This window comes from Balaenoptera musculus, chromosome 8, assembly GCF_009873245.2.
Source record: "Balaenoptera musculus isolate JJ_BM4_2016_0621 chromosome 8, mBalMus1.pri.v3, whole genome shotgun sequence".
NCBI classification, from domain to species: domain Eukaryota; kingdom Metazoa; phylum Chordata; class Mammalia; order Artiodactyla; family Balaenopteridae; genus Balaenoptera; species Balaenoptera musculus.
The window spans coordinates 52,784,523-52,800,247 of NC_045792.1; the positions used below are offsets into that span (position 1 = coordinate 52,784,523).

The 15,725-nt window shown below is 37.5% G+C and overlaps 1 protein-coding gene across 6 annotated transcripts in view; it reads left to right on the forward strand.

Moving 5' to 3' along the window:
• The window catches only part of NARS2 (asparaginyl-tRNA synthetase 2, mitochondrial), a 144,526-nt gene that overhangs the window by 116,686 nt on the left and 12,115 nt on the right, over positions 1–15,725 (forward strand). For all 6 annotated transcript variants that reach the window (XM_036859544.1, XM_036859543.1, XM_036859546.1 and 3 more), the window contains 3 exons: positions 2,191–2,257; positions 3,709–3,846; positions 14,929–15,026. In XM_036859544.1, coding sequence (XP_036715439.1) covers positions 2,191–2,257; positions 3,709–3,846; positions 14,929–15,026 — 303 coding nt within the window. The remainder of the gene's footprint in view (positions 1–2,190; positions 2,258–3,708; positions 3,847–14,928; positions 15,027–15,725) is intronic.

The window sequence follows — 15,725 nt, forward strand, 5'->3', positions numbered from 1 at the left end:
CCTTTTTCTCTTGATGAGTCTGGCTAATGGTTTATCAATTTTGTTTATCTTCTTGAAGAACCAGCTTTTAGTTTCATGGATTTTTACTATTGTTTCCTTCATTTCTTTTTCATTTATTTCTTTTTTTTTTAGTTATTTATTTTATTTATTTATTTATGTGGGATCTTCCCAGACCAGGGCTCGAACCCGTGTCCCCTGCATTAGCAGGTGGATTCTTAACCACTGTGCCACCAGGGAAGCCCTTTTTCATTTATTTCTGATCTGATCTTTATGATTTCTTTCCTTCTGCTAGCTTTGGGGTTTTTTTGTTCTTCTTTCTCTAATTGCTTTAGGTGCAAGGTTAGGTTGTTTATTCGAGATGTTTCCTGTTTCTTGATGTAGGCTTGTATTGCTATAAACTTCCCTCTTAGAACTGCTTTTGCTGCATCCCATAGGTTTTGGGTCGTCGTGTCTCCATTGTCATTTGTTTCTAGGTATTTTTTGATTTCCCCTTTGATTTCTTCAGTGATCACTTCGTTATTAAGTAGTGTATTGTGTAGCCTCCATGTGTTTGTATTTTTTACAGATCTTTTCCTGTAATTGATATCTAGTCTCATAGCGTTGTGGTCGGAAAAGATACTTGATAAGATTTCAATTTTCTTAAATTTACCAAGGCTTGATTTGTGACCCAAGATATGATCTATCCTGGAGAATGTTCCATGAGCACTTGAGAAAAATGTGTATTCTGTTGTTTTTGGGTGGAATGTCCTATAAATATCAATTAAGTCCATCTTGTTTAATGTATCATTTAAAGCTTGTGTTTCCTTATTTATTTTCATTTTGGATGATCTGTCCATTGGTGAAAGTGGGGTGTTAAAGTCCCCTACTATGATTGTGTTACTGTCGATTTCCCCTTTTATGGCTGTTAGTATTTGCCTTATGTATTGAGGTGCTCCTATGTTGGGTGCATAAATATTTACAATTGTTATACCTTCCTCTTGGATCGATCCCTTGATCATTATATAGTGTCCTTCCTTGTCTCTTGTAATAGTCTTTATTTTAAAGTCTATTTTGTCTGATATGAGAATTGCTACTCCAGCTTTCTTTTGATTTCCATTTGCATGGAATATCTTTTTCCATCCCCTCACTTTCAGTCTGTATGTGTCTCTAGGTCTGAAGTGGGTCTCTTGTAGACAGCATATATATGGGTCTTGTTTTTGTATCCATTCAGCCAGTCTGTGTCTTTTGGTGGGAGCATTTAATCCATTTACATTTAAGGTAATTATTGATATGTATGTTCCTATTCCCATTTTCTTAAATGTTTTGGGTTTGTTATTGTAGGTGTTTTCCTTCTCTTGTGTTTCTTGCCTAGAGAAGTTCCTTTAGCATTTGTTGTAAAGCTGGTTTGGTGGTGCTGAACTCTCTCAGCTTTTGCTTGTCTGTAAAGGTTTTAATTTCTCCATCAAATCTGAATGAGATCTTTGCTGGGTAGAGTAACCTTGGTTGTAGGTTTTTCTCCTTCATCACTTTAAGTATATCCTGCCACTCCCTTCTGGCTTGCAGAGTTTCTGCTGAAAGATCAGCTGTTAACCTTATTACCCTCTGTCTTTTTATCTTGCCTTGTTTTTCTTCATAGCACCAATAGCTCCCTGGCTTATTTCTGTTTATTTGTTTATGTTTCTTACCCCCGTTGTGCATGTACACACACACACACACACACACACACACACACACACACACACACGGATAGCGACTCCATAAAGGCAGGGGCTTTGTTTTTATTTACTGTATCTCCAGTGCCTAGAATGATACCTAGCACATAGTAAGTGCTCAGTATATGTTGGATGAATGAATGACATCTTTAGGGAGAGAGTTTTGCTCTTTTAGCCTCAGTATTTCACACCTTTTAGGGCATTAGCATAACATGAATTCAGAGAAAATCTTTATTTGCTTAAGTGACTAGCTTCTCTGTGTACACTGCAAGTGGATCAGGAGTGGGATTATTGAATGGCCATTTCTCTTCATGCTGATCAGACTCTCATAGGTCAACCTTAATTCCTGATTACTCAATAATCATTTTTACAATCATTTGATACTCATATATGATCTCAAAGACTGTATGAGAACAGGCCTTTCACAGTTTTCAGATGCACTAGTTAACAGCAGCCCATTGTATTAACCTTTCTCTGCTTTTACCCTGTTTCTCTCCAGCATTTCTTATACTGAGGCAATGGAGATCTTAAAGCAGGCATCCCAGAACTTCACCTTCACTCCAGAGGTAGTATTTATATATATATATGTATGTATGTATGAAAATATGTTTCTCATATTTATCTGATTTCATTAAGAATCCTTTAAAATAACCTTATTTCTCTTACTAGCAGTGTGTAGTATTTGCATATCTGTACATTGGCTTTTTTTTTGATGTTTGCCTAACCTCGTTGAAATATTTAGAATGAAAAATAATTTTGAAGTAGAATCATATCATTTGGAATAGCAGTGACAAAAGGGTTATAAAGAAGTTTCCCAAGTTTAGGAAGATGAAATTCCTTAGAAAGAATGGTAATCATAGAATATCAGTATAGAAATCAACTAGTTCAGTGTTTCCCGAAGTATATTCTGAATGATGTTAACAGTTGACAGACAGAAGAGGTTATGTGATCAAGTAAGTTTAGGCAACACATTAAACAGGTTTCTTTTTCCATTGAACTTTATAGAGGCTTCTGATTTGTGATCCACTTTGAAAAACACTGAGTTTTGTGTGTTTTTGTTTTTTCCCAGAACTCCTTTATTTTATGGGTAAGGATATAGGTCTGGAAAAGCCACATTTATCAGTAGACATGCACATAATGTTAGAAGCAAGTCTCCTTGTTCCTATGCCAGTGCTTCTTTCCTATAAGATATTGCCAGACAAGTGGGAATAGTAAGATAATGTTAAGAATGTAATACTTTGTCTTCAAACTATTCCTTACACCAGCTCCATTCCCAGTTAAGGCAGATGCTCTCTTTAAGTTACGAGTGCCCTGTGCTTGTTATATTTATAATCAACTGACTTCTTTGTATAATTTTTTGTTTAATGTTTTGTCTCCCATCCTGGAAGCTTCATGAACTCAGGGATTTTGTTTTTCTTACCAGTTTCCAGTACCTAGCATGGTACTTGGGGTTTAATAGGCACATTAGTATTTGCTGAATAAATAGATGAACAGTGTTATTAAATATTCATCAAAGAGCATCTGATATATTAGTTGACTCTTTTATCAAAAAAAGAAAAAAGTCACTGGGAGAAGCCATCTAGCCAGAGATAGACTCAATATTAGGAATATTATCTTTCGTCATTTAATTTCCTGAAACTTAGGGACAGTAACTGTAGAAGAAGCTCTTGGCAATATTAATAAAAATTATGATTCTGAATCAGCTTTTATACACCATGGAAAGTATACTGTGTTTTCCTACAGATGCTATTTATCTGCTAAATGCTGCTCCCTGAGATGGGGCACAGAAAGCATAGTGTTTACTAGTTTCAGCTTTCATCATTCCAGGCCTTTGGATGCTCTTGTTAACACATCTCTCTCTAGTTTATTTATCTGTGTAACCTCAGCAGACAGCTCCACACATCCCTGATCCTCAGGGAGAAGAAGCCCTTGGCACTGATACAGGTTATTTTTAGGTCCTGCATTGTATATTTCAGCTCTGTCTTCTCCTTTGGTAATTTCTTCTTTCTCATTACAGTGGGGTGCTGATCTACACACTGAACATGAGAAGTACCTGGTGAAGCACTGTGGTGACATACCAGTCTTTGTCATTAATTATCCATTAGCACTCAAGCCCTTCTACATGAGGGATAATGAAGACAGCCCTCAGCACACAGTAAGAAAAGACATTAAATAAATTGGGGTTAGTCACCTCAGAGTCTGCGGTTTTTCCCTTGATTTAATTTCATTTATCCTTTGGTATATTTTCTTAAATTATATCATTCAGTCTTTATATCTCTTAAAATGATAACATTTCTCAAAGGCACCTCTAAAAATGTGTTCCCAAAGAAGATCCCAATGTTCTATAAGCATACTCCCTCATTTCTATCGTAGGGTGTCCTTCTCAGTTAAGCAGATACAAATGGAGGTGTGTTTTGTTTTGTTTTTTTAAATTACTGAGAGTCCTAGAGCACTGTATAGCAATGTGCCCGGTCTCCTATCAAATACTGATTCGGAGACTGCAGTGGGGGGGAGATGTTGGGCAAGAGATAATAGTAGTGGCATGATCGGGCAAGGGAAGAGCTAGCTTGGAACATCAAGCAGCCTAGAGTACTTTGGCTATCAAATAGAAGTAGTGAGGGGAAGGTTATGGAGGGATTGAAGAGGTCTGGGCGGATTCTCCACTTGGTCAGTCCTCTTCCAACCATCTCTTCTCTCTCTACCTGTCTTGTCTCTGTCTGTCTGTCTGTCTGCTCTCTTTAGCCTTTCTTGTCCTCTGTTCTTTCTTTACCCCTCAACTACAGTTGATTTTTATTCTTCTTGTTTCCTTTTTCCTTTTTTGTCTCTTCTCTCCTTCACAAAATTGGCAGTAATATAAAATAAGAATATATTTGACTCTTTAAATATGTATTGAATAGTTATATATTTAATATCATTAATTGTAAAAGTGTGAGACAAATATATTATGTTTATCTCAAAAAAGTTCACAAACCTAAACTTTGCCATCTTGTACTTTTCACTTGCCTCTAGATAAACACCAGTAGGAAAATGTAGATCAGGACCTACCAGTAAATTAAATGACCTCGTCTTAGTATATAAGGTTATCTCTTTGAATGTATTTCCTGTCTTCTCTCAGATTACAGTGTTACCAAAACAATATTAGGTGACTTCCCTGGTGGTCCAGTGGTTTAGACTCCACGCTTCCACTGCAGGGAGCACAGGTTCAACCCCAGGTCAGGAAACTAAGATCCCACATGGCACACGGCACGGCCGAAAAACAACAACAACAACAACAATATTAGTCGCCAGTTAGTATGAGGTAAACACTCTCATCTCATCTCTAAGTCGCAAAACAGCCTTGACAAGAAACTCATTGTTTCTCCCATTTTACATGTAGAAAACTGGGGTGCAAAGAGACCAATTAATTTCCCAAGGCTACATGGCTGGTAAGTGACAGAGTTCATATTAGAACCTGATTCCCTCTGGCTCTGAAGTCTGTGTTCTCTTCCACTCTATCACTCTGCCTCAAAATCACAGATATAAAATTACATTTTAGCCACCGATTCTACACATCCCCACCTTTCACACCAGCATTATCCAAAACCAATGAGCAACACAATTGATTTATGATTCTTACTTCCTCTTTTCCCTACCAACCCTCTGGTATAATCGATTATGAGAAATGAATAGGCCCACAGGTTAGCAGCAAAAAAATGAGAGTGACTAGGGCGTAGATTATCCAATCTTAGATAATTCAGCATTGAGCCTACATCACAAAATAGAGGCCTGTGTCTGTATCTCTTGGCTTTTTTATCACTCCACCCTATCCCACTTCACCTCCCTTCCCCAGCACACACACACCATGTATTCCTCTCATAAATTCCCGAAGTAGAACACCTTTCAGTCATTCAGTTTTGCACTTCTTAAAAATACTCTGCTTAAAGCAGTTCTAAGAGGGAAGTTTATAGCAATACAATCCTACCTTAAGAAACAGGAAACATCTCAAATAAACAACCTAACCTTGCACCTAAAGCAATTAGAGAAAGAAGAACAAAAAAACCCCAAAGTTAGCAGAAGGAAAGAAATCATAAAGATCAGATCAGAAATAAATGAAAAAGAAATGAAGGAAACGATAGCAAAGATCAATAAAACTAAAAGCTGGTTCTTCAAGAAGATAAACAAAATTGATAACCCATTAGCCAGACTCATCAAGAGAAAAAGGGAGAAGACTCAAATCAATAGAATTAGAAATGAAAAAGGAGAAGTAACAACTGACACTGCAGAAATACAAAGGATCATGAGAGATTACTACAGGCAACTCTATGCCAATAAAATGGACAACCTGGAAGAACTGGACAAATTCTTAGAAACACACAACCTTCCGAGGCTGAACCAGGAAGAAATAGAAAATATGAACAGACCAATCACAAGCACTGAAATTGAGACTGTGATTAAAAATCTTCCAACAAACAAAAGCCCAGGACCAGATGGCTTCACAGGCGAATTCTATCAAACATTTAGAGAAGAGCTAACACCTATCCTTCTCAAACTCTTCCACAATATAGCAGAGGGAGGAACACTCCCAAACTCATGCTACGAGGCCACCATCACCCTGATACCAAAACCAGACAAAGATGTCACAAAGAAAGAAAACTACAGGCCAATATCACTGATGAACATAGATGCAAAACTCCTCAACAAAATACTAGCAAACAGAATCCAACAGCACATTAAAAGAATCATACACCATGATCAAGTGGGGTTTATCCCAGGAATGCAAGGATTCTTCAATATATGCAAATCAATCAATGTGATACACCATATTAACAGATTGAAGGAGAAAAACCATATGATCATCTCAATAGATGCAGAGAAAGCTTTCGACAAAATTCAACACCCATGTATGATAAAAACCCTCCAGAAAGTAGGCATAGAGGGAACTTACCTCAACATAATAAAGGCCATATATGACAAACCCACAACAAACATCGTCCTCAGTGGTGAAAAACTGAAACCATTTCCACTAAGATCAGGAACAAGACAAGGTTGCCCACTCTCACCACTATTATTCAACATAGTTTTGGAAGTTTTAGCCACAGCAATCAGAGAAGAAAAAGAAATAAAAGGAATCCAAATCGGAAAAGAAGAAGTAAAGCTGTCACTGTTTGCAGATGACATGATACTATACATAGAGAATCCTAAAACTGCCACCAGAAAACTACTAGAGCTAATCAATGAATTTGGTAAAGTAGCAGGATACAAAATTAATGCACAGAAGTCTCTTGTATTCCTATACACTAATGATGGAAAAATCTGAAAGAGAAGTTAAGGAAACACTCCCATTTACCACTGCAACAAAAAGAATAAAATCCCTAGGAATAAACCTACCTAAGGAGACAAAAGACCTGTACGCAGAAAACTATAAGGCACTGATGAAAGAAATTAAAGATGATGCAAACAGATGGAAAGATATACCATGTTCTTGGATTAGAAGAATCAACATTGTGAAAATGACTATAATACCCAAAGCAGTCTACAGATTCAATGCAATCCCTATCAAACTACCAATGGCATTTTTCACAGAACTAGAATAAAAAATTTCACAATTTGTATGGAAACAGAAAAGACCCCGAATAGTCTTGAGGACCTTTTTTTCACTTATCAGTGTATCCTAGTGCCTAGCATAATGCCTGGGACATAGCAGGCACCTGATATCTATTTGGTGATGTGTAGGTGAGTGGATGAATTGAGCCCAACACAGTTTTAGACACATAGTGGAGAAGTAGTGAGAAAGTGACGTGATTTACTAAGGAAGTTCCTGGGAAGCTAAAGAGCAGCTTTTACTCAAATTTTTTTGAGTGATGGCAACATGGGGCATATAGGAAAGTCCAGGGGCTTTAGAATCAGTCACTCTTGGTTTCAGGTCTCAGGTCTTTGTGTTATAAACTATGTGATCTTAGATAAACCACCTAATTTCTTTGAGTCTTATTTTCCCATCTGTAAAAATGAGATGATAATATTTTCCAGGATTATGGGGATTGAATTAACCCATAGTTAATAATATATGAAAAGTACACAGCCTAGTGTTTGGGGTGGTATGTAGTCAATAAGTGTGAAGTCCCCTTTCCTTCTAAATTTTATAAATCTTTATTGTGTTAAAGCCCAGTAACATTAAAATGTGTGTGTGTTGGGGTGGGGGATGCCACATCATAACGTGCCATTACGTAAGATTCCTTAAAAGGCAGTTCTCTCGTAGACCGCAGTCACAGATGGTACCTTCAGAAGTACCGGGAGGCCTTCATTATGACAAGTCTCTCTATTTTTTTTTTAATTTATTTATTTTATTTATTTATTTATTTTTGGCTGTGTTGGGCCTTCGTTGCTGCGCGCGGGCTTCCTCTAGTTGCGGCGAGCGGGGGCTACTCTTCGTTGTGGTGCGCGGGCTTCTCATTGCGGTGGCTTCTCTTGTTGTGGAGCACAGGCTCTAGGCGCACAGGCTTCAGTCGTTACAGCACACGGGCTCAGTAGTTGTGGCTCACGGGCTCTAGAGTGCAGGCTCAGTAGTTGTGGCGCTTGGGCTTAGTTGCTCCGCGGCATGTGGGATCTTCCTGGACCAGGGCTCGAACCCGTGTCTCCTGCATTGACAGATGGATTCTTAACCACTGCACCACCAGGGAAGTCCCAAGTCTCTCTAATAATGTGGTCTCACAGCCTGAAACCTGAAGGTATTATAATAAACTTTAGTGTACTTTTGTAATTTATGCGGTGCTATAACTTATAGCTTCTGAGAGCTAAATTATTAAAATATAACTTACTTAAACTATATACAACATTGATTCATTAGCAACCTAGATTTCTTTTCAACCCACCTATATTAATATAAAGTGTCTGCTTCCATCCCTACTTTATTTTTTCCAGTGGTGAATGAACAGGCTTTGGGTCAGCTAACTAAATTCTGTGCTTCTTTTAGTAGGGGTGCAATAACAGGTTATGAGTAGGGTTGCAGAGTTTCTGCAAAGGGTGCAATTCAATCTAAAAAAATTAAAACAGGTGTGTTTCAGAGTTGCCTTCTTTAGGAAATCAAGAGAGAAGTATAGGGGAATGTGTAACCTATGCTTGTAACATTTGGCCAGAGGTAATGAATAGTAATATGGTATATTTTTACAGCTATAGTTTCTTTTTCTTTCTTTCTTTCCCTCACCCCCTCTAAAAAATAATAATATTAATAATGGTATGCAGTATGTAATAGTGAAAAGTACACTGGACTAAGAAGTTACTAGTGCCAGGTTTGAAAGCCACCTCTCTTACTAGTTATTTTTATGGCCTTAGGCAAGTTTCTCCAATCTCTGAGCCTCAATTTCTCCTTCCATAAAATCAGAGAATTAGATTAAATGACCTACAGTGTACTAACCAGCTCTAAAATTCTCTGATCTCAGGTAGCCTAAGTCTTTGCTCATTTGGATATATAAGAATAACTTGTAAATTACCAAACATATTTGATCATTTGAAGGGGACAGATCATGGGCCTAAATAAAATGAATCTAAGCAAACATGCAAAATGCCATATGACCCTGAATTTGGGTCCTGCATAAGTCCTCCTAAGGCAGGTGGAAAATATTCAGTTAGGGTATTGGCTTCACAGAGAAGCCATGTGTGATTAGGAAAAGTGACTGCCCGACAGTCCCTGATAGGATGCCAAGATCACCAGGTAATGTTCTAATTTTTAAAATTTTATCAGTATTACTTAGTAAATCATAAAAATTAAAACATTAGTGGGCACTCAGTAAAGTACATATTGCGAAGTCAATTTGGAAGGAAGAGTACTCAACCAAGGGGTATCTAATGAATTTCCCTGAGCTTGGGGCTAATTAACCGACCTGCATCAAAATAACTTGAGCCTCAAACCAACAGAAATAGTGATGAAGGGAGTTTCCAGTTTTGCCCATATCTAGGACTAATGACTATCCTGGGAATTTATGTTGAAGTAGAAAGTATGCATTTCAGTCCATCTAAAATGCTCCCAGACTAGCCATTTTACTATCCAAAGGCCATTTTCATTCCTTGCTACATGTAGCCGATCTGCATCTTCACACTGTCACATCTGGAAGGCTCTCTTTCCTAGCTGCACCTCATTGTTTTTAGGGGCCAGATACTATCTGTATCAACAGTTAGAGCAAAAGCTCATAGAGGCTTAAACCACAAATTTATTTCCTGTGATTTGTGGAACAGTCTTCTTCCTTTGATAATGGTACATAATATTGCTCCATTGGTGGTAGCACCTGTGAGAAACTGAATAGGAAAGTATTCGGTTTCTGGTTTTCATCAATATTTAAAAATAGGTAGGAAGAGAGGTAGCAGAAGATGGGACATTAAACTTTTTTCCCCTCTCTTTGAAGTTAGCATAGAAGAGGTTATATATTAAAGGCCTTGTTCCTATCTAGCCTGTTCATTTTTTAATTCAAGGGCTGAGTTTTCTTTTCAGTACACTGATTGGAATCAAAGAGTAGGAGTCAAAAGGGAGTGTCATAAATAGAGACCAGGGCTGTTCAGCTTAAATACCAACACACACTATTTCTAGGCAGCATGCTGCTGTAGCTGTGTGACTTAAGCAAAATCAAAACTCATACACAGTGGAGGAAGGTGTGCCAGACAGCATTCTGGCCTAGAAGATGTGCCCAAAGTGGAATAAGTTTTAAGACTAAAGAAGTTAGCAAAAGGTGTAGTAAAAATATTTGTAGCCTTAAAAAAAAAAAAAAAAAATATATATATATATATATATATATAATTTGTAGCCTTCATTGAGAACTGTGTAGGAGAGTGAGAGGACAGCAGAACTGAAGTCCTTCTATTTATTTCAAGTCTCCCAAAGATGCACAGGAACACAGTGGAAATTTTAGGTGAAATTTGGTCAGCTTGGAATTAAGAGGACATTTCCCTGTGCAGCCTGTGGATTCTCACTTCCTCATCAAGGGCGGGATTGCTCAGCCCCTGGCTCTTTAAGCTAGCTTTAGACTCCTGTAAACCACAGACCTGCCAGCCCATCCTAGCAAACTAATCACCTGCTAATGATCTGGGCAACTTGCTTGTTTTCAACCTTTTGCACTCTAACTGCCTTACCACCCGTCACTTGGCAAACACACAACCAAGTTTTTCTCATTACTTCTTAAGAAATTTGTGTGAGTCGCTCCACATTTTGTACTTTGTTCACCCCTATGTCATGATTTGTATTATATCTGTATGTGCCTTTTACCTCCCCTAGAGCCCTGGAGAAACAGGCAGTTTCTGTAGTAATTAGCCCAGTAGTTACCAGGTGGAGACACAGATAGAAGAATCCTATCTGGAATCTCAGCCTTAACTAAGAAGTGTGGAAATTGAGGGGATTGTTGTAGTGATCTTTAGGGAATGCAGTATTTTTTTATATCATATCAGAAGAAAGTGCCGCTCTGTGTCTACTAATGTAAATGTCATTATTTATATTTGAGGAATACTTTACTATACTATAGGTTCTCAGAAAATGTGCAGAATCTCTAAGTGGATTGGAAGATCTCATTATAAAAGGAAAGCAGGACGTAAACAGATCTGATATTGTTGAAGGGAAACCTAAAGTAACAGAAAAGAGAAGAAGGTTATATGTAGGAAGAGAGGAGAAGAAGGCCTTTGTGGGCCTTTCTTCACCAAGAGATAAATCTGTCCTTGATAAAAAAGAAATAGTACCCTGTAGTCATGGAACATTGATGAGGCATTAAGAGGAATGCCTTACTTAAAAGGTACACAGCTCCTTGGAGGGGAAGCAACTTTACTCTCCATGTCAAGAAGACATACAGGAAATTCTCCTGCCTGAGAGTGTGAATTTTCAGACCATCCAGACAAAGAAAGGACATAGATGAGGATGTCTTCCTTCTGCATGTCACAGAATTAGTAGTGATATGGGACTTGATCTTCTAAACTTTTTATTCAACTAAAATAGACTATTTGGTAAGTTCTTTCCTACTGATAAGTTCCTTTCCCAGAGTACAGAGGAAGGAAATAGGGGAACTGTTATTCTGACCTGAATTCTAATTAACAATGAGAAATTGGTTGGGAAAGTGGAAGTGGAAGAGCCCAAGTAGGTGGGGGGAAAAGCTACCTGGTAAATTGTTTTATTATACATAAATGATTGCCGCTCCGCCCTCGGGAGGCGGGGGCAGGGGTATTTACTTCCCTGCCCCACTGACATGAGCTTCGTGACTTGCATGTGGCTTACATTGGCCAAAGAATTGGGAGCAAACATGACCTACATACATTACTTCTGGACAAATGCTTTTACTACATTCTCATCATGCTCTTTTTTCCCATCGGCCACAAGATCAGCAGTACCTCAGAAAGAGGCTTTTTTATCGTTTCAAGCCAGGATGGACATGCAGCATAGGTTTTACAAAGCCAGTTCATTGATGTAAAGCAGTGTTTCTCAATCAGGGGTTATTTTGTTCCCCTTACCCCCACCCAGGAGACATTTAGCAACGTCTGGAGACTTTTTTGGTTGTCATAACTAGGGGAGTATAACTGTTGGGAGATAGAGGGAAATCAAATATTAATACAAAGGAGGTTTGTAATGAAAGATAAATATGAGTCTTACACTCCTCTAAAAATAGCATTAAGAAAACCTAAGGTCCAAAGTTGACATAATTTAGACCTGCAAAAAATGCTAAGATCCCAAAAGGGTTTTTGCTTGTTTTAGCTGTGTTAGCAGCAGGACCAAGCAAGAAATGGATCTCTTGTTTGATGCATCAAGGCTTGCCTCAATTCCTCATCACTGACCACCAGCCTCTGCTGGACTACCTACTTCTTATTCTTCCATAATAGCTGATTCCTCAGCATTTTGTTTTCTTTTGAGGCAGTGGACTTTTTTAGTTCTGGCTCTTTAAGCTTTGCATGTACTTGCAGTACCGGAATCAATCTCTGTACACCTTTGTACCTTGGAGTTGCCCTTACTTCAAAAACTTTGAAATGATAGATTTTGAATATACCTGTCCTTTCTGACAGAGCTACACAAGGATGGAATGCTGTATTTCAGGGGTATTGGTTCCCTTAAATATTTTTATTAAATATTTGTTAAGTTTATTAATATTAATATAGTACATTAAATATTAGTAAACAATTAGTGTAATTATATTAAATATTTGCTTAAATATTTTCAAGCAAAGGCCTGAGAGCCACTTGGTTGTCTGTTCTCTTCCAACCCTGATTGCCTGTAACTCTAAATTTAAAACTCTGGATTGACGTTAAGAACAAATTTTTCATCATGTGTCTCTTAGCTCCTAGCATATTTTAGCCATGTCTAAAAGCAGGATACTAGTAAATAATGATACCTGTCCTTCTATGGCCATAAAAACTCCCTTGATCTTCTGCTTTCTCTGAGAAAAGAAGGGGTAACTGCAGGGTCCTGATTGGAGTCCAACTCTATTAATTGTATAGCCTATGAGAATTTGCTCTTCACATTAGTAAAGCTCTGTTGTTTACCTAGCCAAAGCTGCGTGTTTCATTACCTATTATCCTGTCGGAGTCACCAAATCCACATTCTAAAATACTTGCCTGTTCATTTTAGGTCTTCCAAGTTCATTGAAGAATTACTAAAATGTAGTCAACCAGCAGAGGTAGTGTGAAAAAGGCATGTTTGTACACTTACTCCTCACAAGCTTATTGAGTGGTAGGAGATTCTGTAAAAGTAGAAACCATTAGTAAATTTCCATTTGCTCTCACTTTGATTCAGCTGATTGATGAAAATCATGTCTCGTGTTTTCTCTTTAATGATAGTACTGAGGATTATATAACATTTGGCACACATTCTTAAATTATTACATTCTTTATTAATCTTAATTAATTATAAACTATATATCAGTCAAAAATTCTGAAATCAGAAAACAGGAGAATGGCTTAATAGTAAAGTAAGGCAAAGTTTAAGAAAAGAGTTTATAATATAATGCGACATTTAAAGCTTAAGTGTTTTATGTGTTATTAAATGTGTTTTACGGGTTCCTAAATTTTCATTTGTAAAATAAATCTGAGTTTTGTGCCTTCAGATTCTTGGCCCTAAAAATGTCTGCCTGGTCCCCCTTTGTTCCCCCCACCCCAAAAAAAGAATTGCTAAGTCACAAAATAATATAGACAGCAAATAAACATTCTCAAAAAAGTAAATATTACGAGTAAGTGAAGAAATACAAATGAAAACATCAAGCTACCATTTTCCCCTATTAAAAAATTTTTGTTGTTTTATTACGAAAGTGTAACACACCTTTATTGCAGAAAATAAGAAAATACAAATAACATCCTGTGCGTTGATTTTTTTTTTTTTTTTTTTTGCATCTCTGATTATTTTGTTAGAACTAGTTCCTAGAACTCCTATTGCTGAGTCGAAGCATATTGCATGTTTAAGGCTTTGATTATCTTTTGCCAAGTTGCTCACCAGAAAGGTTGTATCAGATGTACGAGAGTATTGGTCTATGCATTCTCTAATCCATATTGTTTATGTTGTTTATCTTCACCATTTTGATAACTCCAAAGTGGTATCTCTTTGTTTTAATTTGATTAATGATCAGAACATATTTTACATGTCCTAACATACTTCAAATTAAAGAAAAACTTCAATGCCACATTATTTATAAAAGACACACACACTCTCACACACACACACCCCTAAATGTTCAAGAAAAGGAAAGCAGTTAAATAAACTCTGATACTTCTAAACAATAAACTGTGAAGCTGTTAAAACATTAAGTATGCAAAGTATTTTTACTGACATAGGAAAACTATTTATTGTATAATATTAGCTAAGACAATTAGAATGGTAAATTTTATATGTAATTTGATCTCTGCTATACTCGTTAAGCATATAAGAAGAAAAACCTGAAAGAAAATATGCCAACATGTAATTGCTTCTGCATGCTAATAGGTGTTTTTTAATATTTTCATAATTTTTAATACTTCCCACATTTTTATAATTAACATTTGTATCACATTTGTGCAGAAAACACATTTTTGTTAAGTATACTGCATAAATGGTGCCAGAGGGGAAACTGTCCACCTGCATTTTGTATTCTAAAGATAATATTAAACATTTGGTATTAAAACAGGGAACATGAACAGGTAACATAAATAAGATTCTGGTAAGCAGTTAAATAGCCAGTTGTCAAAATGTTAAACGTTCCACTTGCTTCAGAAGCTGACAGTTGTTGGAATGCTCTGAAAACGGAATGTTGTTTATGAGTTTTTTCCTTTTTAGGTTGCTGCTGTTGATCTTCTGGTTCCTGGAGTTGGAGAACTCTTTGGGGGAAGCCTCAGAGAAGAACGGTACCATTTCTTAGAGCAGCGATTGGCCAGGTATTGGTGAGACCTAGAAGAAACAGAATTCAGAAATTGGGGATGGGGCACTCAAAGGCAGTCATGGCAAACTAACAGAGAATAGCGCATGGGCCGTAGCTCCTGACAGACCTGGATCTCAGATTCTGTGTGACCTTGAGCAAGTTGTTACTTAACCTCTCTGAGCTTCTCTTTCTGAAAGACTAGAACTATTATATGAAACACAATGATTTTTTGCCACTATTTGTATGTATCTCTCCCTATGGAAGTAGCTTTTTTAAAAGTTAATGATAGAGGGGTTTCCCTGGTGGTGCAGTTGTTAAGAATCCGCCTGCCAATGCAGGGGACACAGGTTCGAGCCCTGGTCCGGGAAGATCCCACATGCCACAGAGCAGCTAAGCCCATGTGACACAACTACTGAGCCTGTGCTCTACAGCCTGTGTGCCACAACTACTGAAGCCCACGCACCTAGAGCCCATGCTGCTCAACGAGAGAAGCCACCACAAAGAGAAGCCTGCGCACCACAACAAGGAGTAACCCTTGCTCGCCGCAACTGGGGAAAGCCCACGCGCAGCAACGAAGACCCAACACTGCCAAATAAATTAATAATTAAATAAATTTTTTTAAAAAATTAATGATAGAAAAGGAAAATTTTCCCCCTTAAAGTTTGTTCTTCACTTTTCTCTGTGTGTGTGTGTGTGTGTGTGTGTGTGTCTAACT